The 21443-nt window shown below is 31.9% G+C and overlaps 5 protein-coding genes across 7 annotated transcripts; 3 read left to right on the top strand and 2 right to left on the bottom strand.

Annotated features, from left to right (window-relative positions):
• Nucleotides 1–1417: 1417 nt before the first annotated feature.
• On the bottom strand, nucleotides 1418–5025 carry LOC108460658 (uncharacterized). 3 transcript variants are annotated; one of them, XM_017760235.2, is made up of 3 exons: nucleotides 4754–5025; nucleotides 3154–3196; nucleotides 1418–2959 (listed from the first exon to the last, which is right to left on the bottom strand). In XM_017760235.2, exon 3 carries the CDS (start codon nucleotides 2882–2884, stop codon nucleotides 1685–1687), a length of 1200 nt encoding a protein of 399 aa, XP_017615724.1. In that variant the 5' UTR covers nucleotides 2885–2959; nucleotides 3154–3196; nucleotides 4754–5025; the 3' UTR covers nucleotides 1418–1684. The 3 variants fall into 3 exon arrangements, with proteins under 3 accessions (XP_017615724.1, XP_052882583.1, XP_017615723.1); XM_053026623.1 differs by lacking the exon at nucleotides 4754–5025 and adding an exon at nucleotides 3435–3477; XM_017760234.2 differs by having other exon boundaries at nucleotides 1418–3196.
• A 4464-nt stretch (nucleotides 5026–9489) lies between these two features.
• On the top strand, nucleotides 9490–11716 carry LOC108459120 (probable serine/threonine-protein kinase At1g09600). Its single transcript, XM_017758483.2, is given in 6 exon segments — nucleotides 9490–9615; nucleotides 9617–9956; nucleotides 10247–10531; nucleotides 10603–10920; nucleotides 11080–11307; nucleotides 11569–11716. Coding segments are annotated over 6 exon segments (1392 nt in total). The 5' UTR covers nucleotides 9490–9541; the 3' UTR covers nucleotide 11716.
• Nucleotides 11717–12340: 624 nt separating this feature from the next.
• LOC128291775 (probable serine/threonine-protein kinase At1g09600) lies at nucleotides 12341–14122 on the top strand. Its single transcript, XM_053027102.1, has 3 exons — nucleotides 12341–12579; nucleotides 12674–13054; nucleotides 13715–14122. Exons 2-3 carry the CDS (start codon nucleotides 12773–12775, stop codon nucleotides 13937–13939), a joined length of 507 nt encoding a protein of 168 aa, XP_052883062.1. The 5' UTR covers nucleotides 12341–12579; nucleotides 12674–12772; the 3' UTR covers nucleotides 13940–14122.
• A 744-nt stretch (nucleotides 14123–14866) lies between these two features.
• On the top strand, nucleotides 14867–16589 carry LOC108459403 (uncharacterized). Its single transcript, XM_017758766.2, has 2 exons — nucleotides 14867–15026; nucleotides 16133–16589. The coding sequence occupies exons 1-2, from the start codon at nucleotides 14951–14953 to the stop codon at nucleotides 16363–16365; spliced, it is 309 nt and encodes a 102-aa protein (XP_017614255.1). The 5' UTR covers nucleotides 14867–14950; the 3' UTR covers nucleotides 16366–16589.
• A 1151-nt stretch (nucleotides 16590–17740) lies between these two features.
• LOC108458375 (KH domain-containing protein At1g09660/At1g09670-like) lies at nucleotides 17741–21443 on the bottom strand. The gene is made up of 8 exons (XM_017757741.2): nucleotides 20465–21443; nucleotides 20211–20353; nucleotides 19990–20075; nucleotides 19439–19578; nucleotides 19034–19168; nucleotides 18842–18958; nucleotides 18320–18463; nucleotides 17741–18225 (listed from the first exon to the last, which is right to left on the bottom strand). The coding sequence occupies exons 2-8, from the start codon at nucleotides 20315–20317 to the stop codon at nucleotides 18067–18069; spliced, it is 888 nt and encodes a 295-aa protein (XP_017613230.1). The 5' UTR covers nucleotides 20318–20353; nucleotides 20465–21443; the 3' UTR covers nucleotides 17741–18066.

The following is a 21443-nucleotide window of genomic DNA, read 5'->3' as shown; positions in this document are numbered from 1 at the left end:
TTGTGTGTTAAAAAAACAATGTTTTTTAAATTGAATTAATGATTAAATCGATCAAATAATTAATTTATTGGCCGGACTAATTTATTAAACAAAATAAAATTTTTAAAAATAAAAACAGAAACTTGATTAAATTAATTATTTAAATCGGTTCAATTGGTTTATATTGATTTTTGGTTTAACTAGTTTAAAGTAATTTGTTCATAGGCTAAGTTAGGTCGAGGCTCGATAACAAAAAAAATTTTAAGCTTGGTCCCCATTTTTGGTCATCCTCGCTCAAAAAACTTGTTTTAATATATTTATATATTTATATATTTATATGATTAAATTTAAATTTAATAATATTTTTATTATTTAAATTGAATTCGAGCCGACTTGAGGTACAAAAATATTTATTCATGCTCGGCTCAATTTGAGTTGTGCCTACCGAACCAGGAGGAGTACCCGACTCATGGATAGGTCTAATTCAAAGTCATTCTTTGAACCGATACCTTAACCAATTCGATTCGATTCAAACAACATTACTTATAAGTATTTATTGGTCAACACAAACTCGATTTAAAATTTTAGTTCAATTTTGTCTAATACAATGAGTAAATTTTTTATATAAATTAATAAATTAATAAAATATTAAAATATTAATATTTATTATTTATATTTTAATATTAATTGAATCAAATTAAACTGATTTGACATAAAAAAATAGTCCAAAGTAAACCATTTGATCAATCAACAAATCTATTTTAATAATAAAAAAATAGCTTAAATATTATTAAAAGAATTTTAATGATATTAATAATTAATTTATTTTAAATTTGAAAATTTAAAAATTATAAAATAAAATAACTAAAATTTACATAATTTATATATTTTATATATTTTATTTCAATTGGTTCAAAATTGCCTTCCATCGTCGTTGACTGGAAAGATCAGTCGTCGAATCTTATGAAAAGCTGTCTGCTTTTGAACATGGAACTTTCCTAGCGCTGTCTTTTCTTTTATTTATTAGTAATTTTAATTTTTATTGAAATAAAATAAAAATTAATATATCATTTAGTATTTACTTTATTTTATGATTTTTTTAAAAAATTATCTTTTATAGTTTTGAATAAAAGTTTAAATGTTTTAATATTATTAAAAATAGAAAGATATTAAAATGTTATATTTTAAAAATATCAATTTAACATTATTGATAAATAGATATCTCTATCTACTTATCTTAAATATTCACCATGACACATAATTTTTCTTAATTTTGTTTCTTTTTATTTTTAATTTTATTTAATATTTTTATATAATAATATTTTACAATTTAAAAAAACTTTTAAATTTTTTAACATAGAGATTAATTAATTTAATTGATTTTTTTACAGAATTTCAAGGGCGTATATATACCTCTTTAACCAAAAATATTGAACTCTTTATCAAACACAGAATATTAACATTAAAACTGTAATAAACAACAATTTTAATGGACGCATATAAAAGAAGAGAAGAAAAAGGAAACGGGTGATTATAAATTTCTTCAAACAAAAACCATATCTAAATTAAAAAGAAAAAACAACCCAAGAATAAAAATCCTTATTGAAAGCTAAACCCTTTACAATCAGTTTTTTTTTTTTCTTTACCACAAAATTGATATTCACCACAACTACTCAGTTTCCTTGCCTACTCTTTTTTTTCTTTGCTAGGGTCCATGAACATGTGTAGGAGAAGACATCATTGGCCAACCCACAGGAGGAGGTGACCCGGGTGGGTTTTCATCTCGGCTAGGAGAAAAGAGGCTCAGTTCCACAAATGGCCCGGACGAGGGTTCATCTCGTATGAAAGTCCGAAAAGAAATCGATCCGCGTTTAGTAGAAGCATCAGAATTCCGCTCTGGGCTGATTCCAATGCTTTCATCAAGATGAGTCTGATTAGCGATAAGGGATGCGGTGTCATTTTGATCATCGAGAATAACCCTTCTCCGAGCCTCCAAGTCATTAAGATTACCGAGTGCAAGACAATCAGCGACCGGACAGTATACGAGTATGACAATACAGACCCCAGCACAACATAGTAGGACAAGAAAGGCTGAGAATGCAAGAGCTTCAAACAGGAAATGTTCTGGTCTAGATAAAACAGATAAACCAAGTAAAAGAACCCTTAACGGAAGTAAACTCGAGACCGAGAAAATTAATGTATAAACTCTCTTCTGCAAACCCTTATTGATAACCAATTTCAAAATCCGTCTTCCGAGCCAAATCAAATACGCAGTCAAGACGGTGGTGAAAAGACCAAGAAGAATAGTATTCAGTAAAGGGTAAGAGCAAAGAGCTATGTCATTGGAATTTTGCATCGATCGAGCTGTTCTAGTGAAATATGGCGGTAACTCTTTCCTATTCTCGCGTAACTCGGGTCCAATCAAAATGAGAAATAGTTGAAGAACGAACACTGGGAGGGCAAAGAGGAGAACACAGCTTGCTGTTTTCCCATTCCATTTCCTGCTTAGAATACCTGTGTCTATGTTCTGTAAAGGTGCACGGAGAAGAAACATGAGAGTGAGGAAGAGGCACGGTTCGGCAAAACCTAGATTCGAAACAATGTAAAATTTGCAGACGTTCTCTTGCCATTTAAAATCAAGTACATTCAACACTCTTCCTGGCCTCCTTAGATAATTTAGCCGAATGATTTCGCCGAAACCCCACCAAATGGTGAACAAAATGAACGTGATTCGGATGATCCAAGGACCACTGAAATAACTGAGCAGGATAAAACGTTGTTTAAGAACACGCGAACGCAAGTAAAATGTGTATCCGATGCACACCAAACCCAGAAGAACCAACAGACCAACTAGACAAATTGTCAACACACCGAATGCTTCGGCAGAATATCTCGTCAGGGGCATTACCCGAAACACAGATTCCACGCATGCTCTCTGCTAGCATGGATACAAAGGATCCTCTGATGTACAAGCGACCTCCTGAGAATTATTTCTAGAAGCTATTACTGAACCAACACTGGATGATACTAAGATTAATCGCGTGAGAAGACGAATAAGCAGCATTATCAAACAGAACTCATATATCTTCTTGCCAATCTAACAGATCCATGTAAAGCATTAATCGATTCGAAACTAACAAATTTCACATGTAGATAGCTGTTTCAACCACTAACCTTCAAGTTTAAGGTCAAGACTTCAATTATTTGATCCGAGAACCTGCGGAAGGAACAGAAAAGAGCAATGAACCAACTAGCAACCAAAAAATCTATGAATGAAAAACTATAACAGAAAAAAAAAGATTTATATAGCATGCAGAGAGCCCCGATGAAATCCATCACATTCAAGCACACACTATTTCACCTATAAAAAGGAAAATCAAAAAGGAAAAACAAAGCAACACTTTCAGATGCATATGACCAGAGAACAAGTCAGTAAGACAAAGCCGCTCATTCACCTAATACACAAGACATTCTCGTGAGATGTACTTCAAATGTGTTTGATGAAAGTCCTAATAAAAACCAATTATATAGACTCCATATGCAAGCGTTACGAGGCAGACATGCCACGTTGCACTTGTGCACACTCGTCCAAGTTACCAGTTACCATATAAAAAATGTAACGCCAGTCTCTTTTATAGAGGTTTATGAAAATTTAAGAAAACAATACCATTTATAGTTAGTACACAAATATTATTGCCACATGCACACTATGTGAGTAGGACAACGAATTCTTGCCTGTCATCTTAATTCAACATTTGAGACAACAATCAATGACAAATACAGGCCATAAATTTCCACATCAACATTAGTTAACAATAATGCATCATGATTAATGACCATATAACCAGGACAACGAATTCTTACGTGTCATCTTAATTAAACAACTGAGACAACAATGAATGACAATACTTTCCAAAACAACATAAGCAACGGTAACGCATCATTGGTGACGCAGATGCTCAATCGAAATACCCACGCAAGTCCTAAGCGAAAAAGGCTATAAAAAAACTTCAAAGCAAATTATTAAGTAACAGACACCAACAAAGTAGCTTCATTTTCTCTTACAATATTCATATTTAACACAAAGTGAACAATATGCCTATGCACGCCCTTAACAACAAAGAAGATAAACATCGCTAGTACTACCTTATCTCCCTAGTCGTTAGCATACTAAGGAGCATTATCCTTGAAATAGAAAATGTTCACCGAATAAGCCGGTAACTTAGTTCCTTACAGTCACAACTCTGAAATATATATACACATGACATCATTAGCCGTCGGCATAAAACCTCAGTATAAATCTAAACAAGTTCCACAGTTTTCCATTACATTGAGCTTAGACAAGAACAGTGCTACCAAAATTCAAAAGAGGAGATCTTTCTTTCAGCAATTAACCCTAGAACATGTAAGTATGGTTTCCCCTCTAATTATAATTATAAAGTACAAGTTACAAAATCTATAACTTTCTTCTCTTTTCTCTTCTCTCCGTGTATCATCAACTACAAATTATTTCAAATAAAGCAAAAAATTATCACTTTCAGCTACTTCAAATCTAAGCGTTTCGCGAACAAAAAAAAAACAAAAACAAAAACAAAAACAAATCAACATCAAATTTCCATCAACAGTGCATGCAGTACAATCATTAAGCTAAAAGTACCAAAAAATCCTAAGAATCAACCATAAAAAACAGAAAACAAACGAGTAACGTCAATCAGACCATACAAAAGCTAAACAAGGCCAAAATCAATGAAATTTAGATCGACGAAGAGCTTACAAAGAGGAGATTCACAATCCGGCGAAGTCAAGAGACGAAATGCGGAATCGAGCAAAAACAGATCGAAGAAAACCCTAAAACTGGGCTGTAAAGTGAGAAAAGCGAAGATGCGGAGAGAGAGAAACAATGAGAAACGTAGTTAGGGGAATAGGTGAGTGGAACTTTGTTGGTGACAGCCTGTCTCCAGCTGTGTGTTATCCAAACCACTTGCTTCGGAGTTCGTCGTTAGGTTTTAGGCTCGGTGTGATTCCCGTACCTAGGTGGACTTTTTATGGCTTGGCGGCGTTTTAAGCCGATCGCAAGAAACAGGATTTATTTTTTTTACTTTTTCATAAACAAATATCGAGATTTCAATTTTCTTCTTTTGGTATGCAATCTCATTAAAATAAATATATTATGTTGGGTTAATTTCTCTAAAAGTCCTTAAATTATAATTTAGATTTTAAATCAGTCCTGTCCTTCAAAACTTTTTAATTGATTTCTTAAAGTATAGTATCCTCTCAATTAAGTCTTTTTCATTTAGTTATTAGCTTGAATGTTATATTCAAAATCTAGTATAAAGAACATTTAAAATACATTGATTACATTGTAAATATGTGTCTTTATTACATAGATAGCTTGAATCTAATGTGTTAAAAACAAAATTAAAATATGCTCTAAGTTTTTATACTATTCATAAATTTAAAATTGAGTCCTGTACATTTATTTCAATGAATTTAATCTTTCTATTTTTTATTTAAAATTATAGGTCCAATCATTAATCTTGTTAAAATTCAACTGTTAAATTAAGGCTCATTGTAGAGTCATTTTTTTATGGCAATCCAATGAGTATATTTTTATTTCAAAATGTCACACCAACAAACTTAATAGATGAATTTTAACAATGTTAATAATTGGATGTAAATTTTAAAATCTGAATCGTAGAGTGTAGGGGTGAGCGTTTGATCGAATCAAGTGAAAAAATTCGAGATAATCAAGTTCACGAGTCCTATCTTATCATCCTAATTCAATTTGAAAATTTTTCGAATCGAGTAGAATGAAATAAAATTTGAGTCGAGTCGAATCAAGCGAAATTATTCGAGTTAAATTAAAAAATTAAACATGTCAAATAAAAATATTGTTATGGTATAACTAATTCCATGTTAGAACACATAAATTTGAAATCATAAATATTTGAAAAAAAATAAAATACTTGAGTATGATAAATTTGAATCATTAATTAGGGCCTAAAATTATTATTTTAGAACATTTTAAAATTTTAACTTTTTATATTCATTTTAGAATTTTTAAAAATATAAAATTTGAATTTTTAAAAATATTTTATTTTTGTTCTTGTAATTTTTGTTGTGAAAGCAACCAATTTGCTTATTTTCAAAGTTGACAAGGATCAAAAGGGTATTTACACCAATCTATTATTCGATTGTAAAATTCAACTCGACTCAAACTCGAAACTCAAAACTCGAATCAAGTTGACTTAAATAACTCGATTCGATTAACTAGAAATTTGAATTTTTTTCAATTTTTTCGAATTAAATCGAGTTTTACTCACTCTTAATAGAGGGATTAAATCTTAAATGTACAAAGAGCACAATAACTAGAAGCATATTTCAACCTACAAACAAATCAATCCTCCTAATTTCAATGGCATTGCAATTTTTGAACGTATTATATTTAAGTTGTCATTCTAGTAGAGATACATGTGTTTATAATTTGAGCCACACATTCCAAATATGCTCCACACGATCTAGTAAATTAATGGCTAAATTGAAAAAAATACTTTATTGATAAAATATTGATACTTTAAGGACTCAATTAGAATTTAGAACGTTTTGAAGTTTAGGATCAATTTAGAATCTCAACAATAGTCTAGGGACTTTTAGATAATTAACCCAAATATTATTTGTAAGAAGTAATAAATTGTTTACTTAATACGGTATATATGAAAGTCAACAATGTTGAATTTTATGTAAACCTTATGTAACGTACCATGAATTGTATTTCTTTGAAAATTCATTTCATTTATTACTAGCTTACCATACAGGGGCGGCGGCCCCTAATATAGAAATTGCTTTTAAGTCCTTTTAAGTTTATAAAATTATAATTTACCTCTCAAAATGATAAAAATTTGATTTAATCTTTTAAAATTATAAAATATAAATTAATATTTTAGTGAAATTTAATTCTTATAAAATATATGACTTAATTTCAACCTCTCCTAAAAATTTATCACTTCACCCATATTATCATCTTTTAAATGTATATATATATATATATATATACTTCTTAAAATGTATAATGAAATACCAACATATGTTGGATGTGGTTTCAAGGCAAATGGCATTCTTAAAATGAAGAACTCGAGATGAAATTTTGAAGATAACGTCAACGGATAATTACAAAGCTCGAAAAGATTAATACTGAAAAATAAATTTAAAAGTGTCATAAATAAATTATAAATTTTATCATTATACTAACTTATAATTTTATAATTTTTCAAAGAATTTATAAGCAAGATTCTATAATTTCATCTATTTAGTTAAATAATTTGATATCTCGTATTTTTATATTTTTTCCCAAAAAAAAAACCTTTTTATCTATGAATATTATTTGTGTGGTTTTTTTTTTTAAATCTAAAACTGAAACTAATGTTATCAGAATTGGATCGGTGGTTGAATCAGTCAAGCCACCAATTTATTTGGTTCAATTAAATAAATCATTAAAAAGTTTAAAAAAATAGAAAAGTTCAGTTCAATCACCCTATTCAACCGATTTTTTTGTCCAATTCAATTGATCCGTACAGGTTCTCGGGTCAATTAATCTAATAGCTTTCTTCAGACGGATACCCCAACCAATTTCCTGTCTAACTGGCCCTATCTAATTCAAACATTATTGAGTAAAATAGATTAAGTTATTCATTTTACCTATCATCATCATCATTATTTATTGGATCAAATTATAGAGTAAATATTTGAATATTAAAATATACTTCAAGTCTTTGTACTTTTTGTATATATGAAATTTAGCCTTTGTACTTTTAATTTTAGATATTTAGTCCTCTATTTTTTATATTTAAAAATTCAAATCAAATTATTAACACAATACCATTAATTTCTTTTGTTAAATTCATTGATGCGATATTTTGAAATTAAAAAATATTCACTTAGTAGTCATATAACAAAAAAAATAGCGTTGCAATTGACTCGGATTTAACAAATAATTTTAATAGTGTTAACAACTTTTAAAAGTTACGTCGGGTTTTGATCAAAATAAAGTATTTGGACTAATCAGTGACATTTTAAAAAATTGAGGTATCAAAGCATGTCAAAAGTTGAAGTATAAAGATTGAATCTTAAATTTAAATGTAGCATATGAATCAAAATTGAAATTTAACTATTATTATATAATCTTAAATTTGATTGTAGCATAGGGATCAAAATTGAAATTTAACCATTTAAAAGAGAGAGATTAATACACGTGTCAACCAATCATATATAAAAGTTATATGTTGAATCTTATATAGAAAATTAAAGGTTAGAATATGCTTATAATCTCTCAAAAATTAGGAATTTAATTCTAGTATTTGTATTTTTGAAATTTTGTCTTTTACTTTTTAAATTTAAAATTTAGATCTAACTGATAATATTATTATTATTTGTTAAATTCAAATTAATTGCAACATCTTTTTTAAGTATATGACTACTAAGTGAGTAATTTTTTTATTCTAAAATGTCATCACAATCAATTTAAAAAAAAGTTCAATAGTGCTAACAATGAACCTGAATTTTGAAATATGAAATGTAGAGGACTAAATTTCTAGAAATACAAGTACATGGACTAAATTCTCAATTTTTGAAAAGTAGATGGACTATAAGCACATTTTAACAAAAAAAATAAAACTGATTTTGTTTAAGCTTTAAAAAGAAGTTTAAAATTATGGATAAATTTGTATTAACCAAAATTACCATTTTTTTAGGTCTGCATTTATGTCTTTGTTTGGATAAGAACAATTGAGCTAATTGTTTACACTACGAAAAAAAAAGAGGTTAAAATTTGCAATTAGTCTCCACAGTCTGCATAAAATATGAATTTAATCCTTACATTTTAAATTTAATCAATGTTAGTCCTTATACTTTTTGGATTTTAAAATTTCAGTAATAAAACAAACGTTAACAATTAAATCTGTCAGGTTAAATTCCGCTATTAGTCTTGTACTATGCATAAAATTATAGATTCAATAGATGTTCTCCAATTTGATTATTCTTAGTTCACTAATTGGCTTTTTTTTTTACGAGTAATGGGTGAAAATAGCAAACCGACATGACATTTATACATGTGATAATGTGTTTGTTGCATAAGATTTTGAAAATAGCATAACTTAATGAATTTAACAATTATCACTCGATGAGAACTAAAATTTCAAATTTTAGAAAGTAAAGGGACTAACTCTATAATTTATGTATAGTACAAGGACAAATACCAAAATTTAACCAAAAATGTTTTATTTAATTGCATTTATTTCTTGACAGGTTTACTTACATTTTGTTGTCTTATAATACAAAATTGTTACTTATTTTACAACAACAACAACAAAATTGTCTTCCTTTTTGTTATATTTTTACATTATCTGTTAACTTTACTTGTATTTTGTTTTAATTGTTTTGGGACCTTGATTTTCCATTTTATAATTTTTTTCTAGTAAATGATGCAACATAAAAATTTTAAACATGTTTGGGGACCTTATTTATGGGATCATTGAATACTACAATGAGATAACAAGGTTTTAAAATTATGGGTTGTATTTGTTCGAAAGAAACTCAACCAAATCAATACATTGAGAACAACCCTGGAGAAAAAAGAAGATGCATCCTCGAAAAAGTGGTCCGATTCTTCTAAGGACAACGACATTACGGTGGACGCAGATGCCACTGCACGGTTGATATCGAATCAACAGTCTGGTTCGGCATCTAGGTCCCTTTCTAATGATGAGAGGTCTAGAAAGGACCTATCACAACTTCAAAGGTTGCCAACGATAGATGCAACGACATGGGGTGGACAAAGGCAACCGAGGATCACTAGGGTCATGAGTGGTGAAAGAGGTGGTCAAGTAGTTACCGGTTGGCCTTCTTGGTTAGTAGCTGTAGCTGGAGAAGCCATTAATGGGTGGATACCTAGCAAGGCGGACTCATATGAAAAGTTGGAAAAGGTTTGCACAATAGTTATATCTTTTTTAATAAATATTTAGTCTATGAACTTGATAATTTTTTCAGTTTGATCCTTGAACTATTTTCGGTCTACATTAGTCCTTAGACTTAGATTTCATCAAATAGTTGTGATTATGTGACATTCTCACAGGGTGTCACATAATCACCTTTTAACAATTTATAAAATAAAACTAATTTATTTGATGGAATTCAAGTTCAAATATTAATAAAATTTAGTTCAAAATTTTATATTTTCCTATGTTTAAGTTATTTGTCTTTGCTAATTATATAGATCGGTCAAGGAACTTACAGCACCGTGTACAAAGCTCGTGATATTGAATCGAACAAGATAGTCGCCTTAAAGAAAGTGCGATTTGCTAATTTGGACCCTGAAAGAATTCGTTTCATGGCAAGGGAAATTATTGTTTTGCGTAGGCTTGATCACCCGAATGTCATGAAGCTTGAAGGTCTTATTGTTTCAAGGGTTTCTGGATGTTTGTACCTTATATTTGACTACATGGAGCATGATCTTAGAGGGCTTGTAGCAACCCTAGAGACTAAGCTCACTGAGGCTCAGGTATATTCATATTGCATAATTCATTTGGGTGTTTTTGTTTACATGCTAAAATTCCTGTAACAAATGTGTAGATCAAGTGTTACATGCAACAATTGCTCAATGGCCTTGACCATTGCCATAGTCGCGGTGTTTTGCACCGCGACATTAAGGGTGCAAATCTCTTGATAGATCATAATGGTAACCTCAAGATTGGCGATTTTGGATTGGCAACTATCTTACTTCCTAACCAGACGCAACCTCTAACGAGCCGCGTAGTAACTTTGTGGTACCGACCTCCTGAGCTTTTGCTTGGTTCTACTGATTATGGAGTTACTATTGATCTGTGGAGTTCTGGTTGCATTCTTGCGGAATTATTCACAGGAAAGCCTATCATGCCTGGAAGAACTGAGGTACTTACCCATGTAAACGTCTATAATATCTACATTTTTGTAATTCAGTCATGGTAATTGGTACATCGAAACACATCGATACTATTACATACTAGTACCAAGACAAAAATGATACGCCCACTAATATGGTATTGACTATCGAAACACATTGTTTTGTAGGTGGAACAACTACATAGAATCTTCAAGCTTTGTGGATCACCTTCCGAAGAGTATTGGAAGAGATCAAAATTGCCAAATGCAACCGCGTTCAAACCACAACATCCTTATAAGCGTTGTGTCAATCAGACATTCAAGGATTTCCCTACTTCTACTTTAGCTCTTTTGGACATGCTCCTTGCAGTAGAACCCGAGTGTCGTGGAACTGCTTCTTCAGCACTTCAAAGTGAGGTAAGATTAATATTTTTCATTGAGATGGTGGAAGCTCTTGTTTTGTCGGAGAATTTCCAATATTTAGTAGCCGCACTAGGTTGGATGTTTAAATAGGAGGCAAACTGCTCCCACCACTATTTTCTTAATCTACAAGACTCGATTCTAAAATTTTATTTAAGGGACATCGAGCTCGTTACCACCAACCCTTAAATAGGTATACTTTCCATATTAACTGTATTTAAACAATATCTCATTCAACTTTGATGTTTTTTTTTTCAGTTCTTTACAACGAGTCCTCTTCCTTGTGATCCATCAAGTTTGCCCAAGTACCCACCTAGTAAGGAATTTGATGTCAAGCTTCGAGGAGATGAATCTGCAAGGTATTTTTTTGGCTTCCAATGTTTTAAAAATATGATCGATAGTTAAATTGATTAAATTATTGATTTTTGTTCAATCAATTTGATTATCAATTCAATTTTTTTATCTCGATTATCAATTTTTTATCAATTTCGAGTAATTTCTCAGTAGCTAGTTCAATCTCTTTTTCCAAACAGATACTCGAACTCAATACTCGAAATCTAATTTGACTTGAGTTCGAAATCTTAACCCAATCAATTTGAACCCAAATTACCTATCCTAATTTGATTATAAAAAGTCAACACTCGAAATCCATTTAATCCAAATTCAAAATGATTTAAATATGAATTGAATTCAATTTAGAATGGTCTTAACAAGTAACATGAAATGAATTGAACCTGAAATGACTTTTGCATGAAAAATTCAAACCTTAAACTCGAATTACTTGAACCTAAAATGAGCACGAAATGCCTGTAACTAAGTCAAATCAAAATGATCTGGAAATCCTTGACTCAATCCAAAATCAATTTAACTCGACAAATTGAAAGATGTTGAGAATTAGGGAAATATCTTAAATATAATGTTCAAAAAATTGGTTCAATTGATTCAATCATTGATTTCTTATATTGAATTCCGTTTTTTATTGGTTCATAATAGTTTACTTTAGATTTGATTACATACCATTGATCGAACCGGTTGGTTCACTAATTCTCGATTCGAGTGATTGATTTGGTCCAATTATGATGTAACTGTGTTAAATCTCTTACACCCCTAAGTTTTGTGAAAAAGTTTTAAAACAACTGATCTGCCTGTTGCTATTGGGAAACTAGGCAAAGAGCATCTCGTGAGAAAGTTAATGGAAATGATCGAGCTAGAAAAGCTACAGCGATTCCTGCCCCAGATTCCAATTTTGAGTTACAAGCATCTATACAGGTAACCTTTCAAGTTGTAATATTCATTTGATAATGCGTAATGGCTTATGATATTTTGTGTTATTGCAACTAAGGTGTTTGAAAAAAATTCGCAGTCGAATACTAAAAGTGTTAATGGAGTAAATAATCCTGGCTTCCCTGTTGAGCCTCTGCAAGGAACATCGAAACCCGTATGTTCCCATGTTGGTCCATCAATGCACCTTAGTTACGCTGGATCTCCACAGAATATGAAGGCTTGTGCTCGAGCATTTGGTTCTCCGAATCAGGCGAAATATGTCCGTCATGGAGCAACGACGTTATCCCAATTTTCAAATTCGGTTTCGGTTAGAGGCAGATCACGATTAGACATGAGCAATCCGCAATGGCACGAGGAGCATTTTAATGGTGGATATGACCATGATGATAATGTTCAGTCCACTCACCATTTATTTGATAGGCTAAGTACTTTGCACTTACCTTCCGAGGAATCAACAACGGTAAGGGAATTATGGAAATTGATTTTTTTTTCTTTATCAACGAATTCAATTTAAGTTGATTTAAACTTAAAAATTAACTTGAAAGGTCATTTGTAATGACCTGATCCCAAAATTCCGAGTCTCAAACCCAAAATGATTGAAACCAAAATTGACTTAAATCGAAATAATTCAAATGATCACTTTGGAAGTTTACGTTTTAGTCACTCGAGTTAAAAAGGTTACAAAATAGTTATTTAACTATTTGAAAGTTTTTATTAAAATCACTGGATTGTTAAGTTTTTTTTTTAAAGCCTGACTAGTGAGCTCCAAGCAATGACGATTTGACGATTGATACGGTGGATCAATACCCATCAATGAGTAGAAGAATATATTGTAGATCTAAATTGGTCTGACAATCAGTGTTGAGATTGGAGAAAAATTTTGTTTGAATTTTGGTTCATAGACTCGTGATGTTCAAAATTGTTTCGTGAAAAAAGACTGAATTGAAGAAGAGAAAGAGAATGAGAGCATTCAATTGGTGTAGGTAGTGCGAATGTAGAATGTCATATATTTACTAATAGTTTAATGACATTGAGTATAATTTACCCAAAGTTTTTAAAACCTGAATTGGTATAGTCTAATCAAATAAAATATGCTAATAGTTTTGTGGGTGAATTCAAGGTGCAGGGTTATGTTCCAAAAGAAAAGCGATTCCATTATTCCGGGCCATTGATGCCATCAAGTCACGGGCGAAACCTTGAGGAAATGCTCAAAGAGCACGAGAGACGGATGCAGAATGCCGTCCGCAAAGCTCATTTGGACAAGACGAAGACGTTGGCAAGAAACAGCGTCGACAATAATAGACAAACTGAATCGCTACTCTGTGTTGCAGTAAACGGAAGGTGACAACACAACCACCTTTATTTTCAGCTTTTTAGTTTCACCTCGGAGCTCAGCACCGGCATACTACACATAGAATGTCATAGATTAATTGTTGGATAGAGTACCAGCAAAGTTTGTAATTGAGTAGATATTGCAAGTTAATTGAATATTCATTTAATAAAAAAATAAAAAATATTTATTATAAAATATTTATTTTTTGATAATTAGATATGCTTTATTAAATAGCATAAACTGAAACATTAAAAGAAATTTCAAAATGGATGAGTGAAGTTCCGAGAGATGAGTGTTATATATATTTTCATCTACAGTTTGAGTCTCATCATGTGTAAGTTTTATGTGTGGACTCTAGTCGAATTTTTTCTAATCATACGATAATTTTCATGTGTGGATTTTCTCTCATATTATTTTTTAACCAAAGGCAAATTATAGCAGAGTTCATTCAACTATAAAAAGTTATAAAACGATTACTCAATTATTTAATCATGAAAAGTTATAAAATAGTCGCCAACTTTTTGTTTAATTTTAAATGATAATTATTTATAAAAAGTAATATTTTTAAAGAAAGCTAAAACAAAAACTTTTACATTTAAAAATGGGATAACATAACATAGTTGTTAAATTTGGTAATCTTTTTCAATTTGGTCCTTATTTTTTACACTAATTTCATAACTTAATTTTTTTTCAATTTGGTCCATGAACTTGAATTTCACGCTATCGCTTTAAATTTAAAATTCTTTATAAAATCTGAAAAATATATTTCAAAAACCCAACCAAATTGGAAAAGAACCCCCTACTAAATTACGAGACTAATATGGACAAAAAAGTTCAAAGAGCAAGATGGTAAAAATTACTAAGTGCAGGGACTAAATGTTAATTTATACCTTTAGAAAATCTCAGGCGGACAGTTCGATTTGTAATAATTGAAATATATATATGGGCAACACTGCAAAAAACCAGCTTCGTCGCAAGTGACATCAAGCTTTGTGCGCTGAAAAAGACTGAAATTTCAAGAGAATGACTGAAGTTTCAAGGCGTAGATCGCTGCGACTTCTACTGCTTTTCGCTTCGGTTTCTCTACAATTCATTTCAGGTTTTCCTCTCTACACCGCTTTGTACTCAGATATTTTGTTGTTTTCTTAACGAACCTCAATTATTATTATTTTTTTTTCAAATGAACTTGGTCGAAACTCGAAATTCGAATCATTAATTGCATGAAATTCAAGTTGATTTGTGAATTTTACTACATCATCGTAATTGGAGGATTTAATGTATGGATGCTATTCGAATCTCACCTTTATATTTTGTTTAATTAATTCGTTAAATCTCTCAAATTTGCCAGGTTTTACTGTTGCTTAGTTTTTCTTTTCTCTGTTTTGCTTCTGAGAAAATTAGCTCCAAAAGAACTGCTTTTTTTCGTATCCTTTCTATAAATTTTGTTGTTTGCTTTTGAGGGATTGTGATTCCGAGAAAATTTCAACTTATGAGGTTAGAATTTTGACTTCGAGAATGAATAGAAAGGTATATATATTTACACACCTATCTCTGCAATTCCGATTTGCTTTTGAGAATCTCGAACTTTGTAATAGATATGCTATTTAGCAGTATAAGCAGGCAATTAAGATTTCGCCCTACTTGATCCATTTTCCATGAAATTTGGGGAAATTTATGATCTCTGATGAGATTTTTTTAACTCTATAAGTGGATTAAGAAAATGTTATGTTTACTATGACATCTATTTGGTCGAGTGATAAGGAGCTCGATGTCTTTTAAGCATAGACTCGTATTCAAGTTTTGTAGATGGAAAAAATAGTGTAAGGAAAGCGGATCTCATCAGGTGCAGTGTAACTACCAAATACCGCAGTCTCTCACCAAACAAATGAAAGTTCCTGTTTCTTATTTTTCTAAATTTAAGGTCCTGTGGTTTCTTAATCCCGCTTGTGGGATTAAAAAGATTCCACCACCAAATAATTATCGATGATAAAATGGGTTTCACATGAAATTATGCTGTTACACATAGTTCTTGGTATTACACTTGCTTTTTAGGCTTATTTGAACCTTCTTCAGCTGAATTTGTTAGAACAATGATTAAGTTGCTGTGAAGGGCTTTAAAATAGAATTCTTCTTATTTACTAACTGGCAAATTTTTTAAAATGATAAAACAATTTACTCCAATTTGTTTCCTTCTTCTTTTTTCAGGGTTTTCCGGCGACTCTACAAGTTCAATCAGCTTAAACTCAAAGTCTAATGCAAATAGTAAAAATGGGACCAAGTTAGTCATCATATTGATTGTGCTGGTTGCTGTTGGGTTGTTTTCGTTTTTCCTTTTCAAGGTATGGCAAAAAAGGAAACGAGACGAGCAATATGCCCGTCTTTTAAAGTTGTTCGAAGAAGATGGTGACCTCGAGGCTGAACTCGGCCTTCATGACTGACAGCATCAATGAAAAACTGAGCTCATCCTCTTTGAGGTGTGTAGATAAAACTGTCTTTGTGATCTTCAATCACCAAGATTCAGTTAAATTCCTTGTTTTGTTTTGCAAGGACGTATTGTAGCAGTTGCATGTAAAAGAAAAAATTTGTAATCCTATCCAATTATGTAGATCTTTGGGATTCACTATAAAGGGCACCCTCCTTATGCTGTGTTGAAGCTTGAAAATCTAGTCTATGATACTATAATATCCATCATGTGCATCTGTGTAGATCTGTCTCCTTTCTGCATTACCTATGCATGCAACAAAGTAGATAATAGACAAGTTGATGACAATGGGAATTAATGTCATCATTGATGAGGAATATGGATCTTATGTTGGAGTTGTATGGCCCTTGATGATCATTAAGACTGCCTCATGTTGATTCTATTGATATACTTTGGCTATCTGGTTTTGCATTTTATCATCCTATCTTTATTATTGGAATAAAGCAACATCAAATCCCTAAACTTGTCAATTTTTTCCAACTTGCTCTTTAAACTTTTTCTTTTTTTTTTGCCTATAGCTTATGTTAATTGGATGTGAGACAGGGGTAAGGATCTAAGTGTCCAACTCGAGTCTTTAAACTGGACAAATTTTCTCAATTTTGGTGTTTGTGATGACATGGCACTAAGATTATATAATGTCATTGCTTATTTTTTAATAAAAAATTATAATTTTTAGGTGATAACATAACACAATATCAAAGTACTAGGACTAAAGCGGTTGAAAAAAGAGTTCTAGGACTAAGTTAAAAAAAGTTACCAAGTTCAAGGACCAAATGTTATTTTATCTTTTTATTCTTTTAGCTCTTAGCACTTAGTTTCTATAAAAACGGAATTCATACAGGACTAATGTGGATGAAAAAATTTCTGAAACTAAATTAAAAAATTTACCAAATTTAAGGACTAAGGCTGAAATGGCAATAACTTTTCAACCATGGGTTGTATATTTGTAATTAAAAGTTGAAATAAATTTCTTCTTCATTGAAACCTTGGAATATCAACAAAAAGAAAGTGAAATTAGAGTGTTATTTGAACCAAAAGGTGGCTTCTTCTCCACAGTATGACTTTCATCACTTAAGCATATCTTTCGGGAAGAAAATGAAGTATGCATAAGCATGTCTTTCGGGAAAGAAATAAATGTGCTGATATACTAACTCAACTTGAAAGTAACTTTTGGTTTGACTCTTCTACTTCTCAAGCCCTTCAACCCCCACAGCACAAAACTAAATTCTTTCAAGCATCTGTCATAGCCATTTCATTTTCATGAATAGAAGCATAAAAAAGTTTATCCATCTAAAATATCCATCTAAAATATCTCAACTACACGATGAGACTTTGAAAAAAAAATACTTATTATTAAGTCAAAATACAATACAATGATTTTATCTTATAATAAATAATAATAGTAATTATCATCAAGAGAGAATGCTGCATATGTATGACTGTAAGTAAGAAGAATCTTCCAACTATATTAGAGGTTTTTGACTAAAATAATTAGGGCATAGGTTATTTTTAACTAAAGTCATCCTGATGGGGGATTGATATATGAATCAAAAGGGATCAATGGAGAAGGACAACCTAGATGTGAACCATCATTGCTCGAAACTGAGTAGCGAGTTTGACTAGCTCTTCTTGACTCAACATCCCATCACTGTAAGGGTCATCTTCCTGTCTTGGCTCGTTTCATTCCAGTACCGTTAAAGGGCGACATACTAGGGCTCATAGTCGGGCTCATTTTCGGACTCTCTTCCCTTAATGTACCATTTAGTAAAGCTAACTCCCTAAGCTGTTGTTTCTTATAGTTATCCAAGGATTCATCCTGAAGAATCGTAGAAATGGAAGAGCTGAAACATATACAGAAAAAGGAAAGACTAACTTTAAAAACAACAATAAGATTTTTCTTTTGTTCATACCACAGGTTTCAGAAGATTTTCTAGTATGGCAACAGCGTAGTCCAAACGAGAATTTATCACATCTTCGGGAAGTTCAGCCTCCACCAACACATGCAACGGCTCATTAAGGTGTTCGAATCCGGGTTTATCTTTTAGTTTCTCTTCCTACATGTTAAAAAAAGGTAGGCAGCCAATGAATAACAAGTGAAGCAACATCAAAGGAGAACTCGGTCTTCTTATATTCAAGAAGAAAACGCACAAAAAGAAGCCAAGTCTCGTCTTTAATTAGGTCAGACCTTGATTTTGCATAACTGTATTTTTCACAAGAAGGTACTTTCCTTAGTAAAAGTGATCATTTCATTGATCATAATACTGAAAGTTCTTCATAAAGCATGTGAAATGCAAATGGAGATGCATATGATCAGAGCATATATAAGATTAGCCGAGCAATTTTCGCATCACCTACAGTCCAATATGGCCTTGTATTGGGAGGAGAGATGAAAAAAAAATGAATATCATAAAAGAATTTATGGTTGAATTTACCTTAACAGAATCTTTGACAGAACCTTTGCCTCTTATGTACACCCTACACTCAGTCACAGCTTCAACTCTCTTTAGGGAGTTTCCTCGTGGTCCCAATATTCGACCAACAAAATTATACTGCAAAGGGTGAGAGTCAGTAATATTATCTTAAAAGAACAAGAAAACTTCACTCCAGGTTTCAGCTTTACTTACACTAGGATATTGATCCACAGGTACATTGAGTCTAACAACTTTCTTTACAATCGGTGTTGTTGGAGCTCCTGGCAAACCAGGCCAACCCATTGATGCAGCTTGAACCGGAGCAACTCGTTGCAGATGCCCATTTTCCTGAAACAGATAATCAGGTCAAAGAAATTTCCTTTTCCTTTTCAGTGAACATTGATGAGAAGATAATTTTGTATCATATTGGGGGCTGATAACAAGGCACTTGTATTCATTAACCTCGTAAGAACTTACAAACTCTTTTTGGCCATTTGTTAGGAGGGTAAGGGGGAGAAGTAGTAAAAATAAACAAGTCTTTGTTACTGCACCAATGGCTTAGTTAATAACAATTAAATGTTTTTAAATGATAAAATACATAACATTATATGGCATCACCTCTGTTTGCATTATGGACCATCCTTCCAAATCCATTTGTCTTCCATTGGGATGATGACCAAATGACCTAATAGGACTATCATGCTCAAATCTCTCATGATCCAATAAACTCGAACTAAAACCTGAGACCCTTCTGATCTCTGCAATGCATAAGGGTTAAAAATGGAAAAGTCAGTTGATATATTGTCCAAATTACATGCTTTAGTAGAACTCTCTAGGTTCTGCTTGGTACAAAGGATGGATAGGTGCAATAATGGAAAATTTGTCAATTGAATGGTTAAGCTACAAGTAGGAAAGTTATTACGAATTTTAACCATTTCATTAACAAATTTTCTATCCTTCCTAGCAAGCAAAGCCTTGAAACCACACAGAAAATATAGATTATGCCATTCCACTAATGTGGAGGTTTAAAGTTTTAATTCATTCAAGAATTACTCGATAATCAATTTAACCCTTACTAGTTTAAATCATTAGTGTTTCATCCTTGTATTCATGTGATTGAATCTGTATATTGCGGGGGAAAAAAAAAAGAAAACAGAAGATTCAATAACCTTGATTAAGAAGCCTGGTGCATTGAGGAAGAACTTGTGTGAAAGGTCCCAACTTCTCTTTCTCTGTGAATAATTCAGCTAAGTATCTGCCATTGTTTACTTGATTTTAAACAATCATTAAACATATATAACTATATGAAACCAGCAAAACATACAAAGAAAACAAAAAACCCATCAATAAAAACATGGTATTGGATTGATTAAAGTAATAAAAAATTGACCTTTCACGATCTGTAGGAATAGATGAAGGTCTATGAGGAGAAACAGAAGGGAAACCACGTGGAGGGTATTGAAAATAACTCCCTGGTGAGATTCTTTCTCCCATCATTATATATATATTCAACAGCTTCACTGATTCTTCAACCTTCATTCATTCAAGAAAATAGCAATAATCAAAAAGCCATTAAAAACCCAGGATTTATATAGATATGTTAAAGGTAAAAGGTGAATAAGAAAAAAGAATAAAAAGACTTACTTTTGATGATGAGAGAAAAAAAGGGCGCAGAGATGCAAAGTTTGCTGCCCTCTTTATGCGTTGAAGAGTGTGGAAAGCGAGACTAAAGCCCTACTCTCAGTCCGAGACAGAGAGGACTCTTTGATTTTCCCCTTCTTTTTTTTTCTCTCTTTTTTTTTTTTTTTCTTTTACTTTTTAATCGACATAAAATGCCGTAAAAAAATGGCAGATTATATACTATATAAAATAATAAATATAGCAACTACCTTTCTTTGTCTCGTTTAATAAAAAAATTTAACCTTTTTTTTTTTTCATATTTTCTTCCTTTATACAGTTTAATACTCTTGCATGGCGATTTGGGTATTCCTTAAAAATTATGGATATGCTGTGAATAATCGATTGATCATCAATTTCGTTTATAGAAGACGTGATCTCAAGCGATGGTCACTTTTTTCTTTGGTGATGTTTTCTGAGGGGTCAATCATTTGCGGGGCAGGGGTTTTGGAGGGTAATAAGGGGAGTATGGACGGGACCTAGGTGGTTCTCCCCCTCTTGCCGCCGGCTCTCATATTGTCCGGTAAGGAAGAGCAGATTGGCTCTCATATCATTTTGGGTTTTATTGTTGGTATGTTGCTCTACCACTATATGTTCTCATTTGGCTCCCCCTTGGACAAATTGTTGCCTCTATCAGTCCAGATGGTGTAGTTCTCTTGATTTGCCATGTTGTGATGTTATGTTACATCAAGAGAATGTTTCATTTTCCAGCATATACATACGTGGTTTTATTCCTACCAAACACCATTTATGGTGGGAAGGCTGAAACAAAGACCAGATCCTCTGCTGTTGTGATGGATGATATGCGAGTAATGAGTCATTGCCAGCATTATACTTCTCTGTCTGCACAGATGCCGTTGGATTCTTCAGTTGTTGGGGAACTTATCGTCACAGTTTCACACTATCATAGGTTTTGCATTATGTGTGCAGTGAGTCGCAGCAGCAG

Source organism: Gossypium arboreum, chromosome 4, assembly GCF_025698485.1.
Source record: "Gossypium arboreum isolate Shixiya-1 chromosome 4, ASM2569848v2, whole genome shotgun sequence".
NCBI classification, from domain to species: Eukaryota; Viridiplantae; Streptophyta; class Magnoliopsida; order Malvales; family Malvaceae; genus Gossypium; species Gossypium arboreum.
This window is presented reverse-complemented; position numbering and strand designations above follow the sequence as displayed.

Excerpts from the sequence above, each read along its gene's own strand:
- LOC128291775 (XM_053027102.1), top strand. The coding sequence starts at position 12,773 with ATGCACCTTAGTTACGCTGGATCTCCACAGAATATGAAGGCTTGTGCT. Across the intron at positions 13,055-13,714 it reads CTTCCGAGGAATCAACAACG|GTGCAGGGTTATGTTCCAAA; the intron begins GTAAGGGAATTA and ends GGTGAATTCAAG.
- LOC108458375 (XM_017757741.2), bottom strand. The coding sequence starts at position 20,317 with ATGATGGGAGAAAGAATCTCACCAGGGAGTTATTTTCAATACCCTCCA. Across the intron at positions 20,076-20,210 it reads ATTCCTACAGATCGTGAAAG|ATACTTAGCTGAATTATTCA; the intron begins GTCAATTTTTTA and ends AAACAATGGCAG. Across the intron at positions 19,579-19,989 it reads CACCAGGCTTCTTAATCAAG|AGATCAGAAGGGTCTCAGGT; the intron begins GTTATTGAATCT and ends TATGCATTGCAG.
- LOC108459403 (XM_017758766.2), top strand. The coding sequence starts at position 14,951 with ATGACTGAAGTTTCAAGGCGTAGATCGCTGCGACTTCTACTGCTTTTC. Across the intron at positions 15,027-16,132 it reads TTCTCTACAATTCATTTCAG|GGTTTTCCGGCGACTCTACA; the intron begins GTTTTCCTCTCT and ends TTCTTTTTTCAG.
- LOC108460658 (XM_017760234.2), bottom strand. The coding sequence starts at position 2,884 with ATGCCCCTGACGAGATATTCTGCCGAAGCATTCGGTGTGTTGACAATT.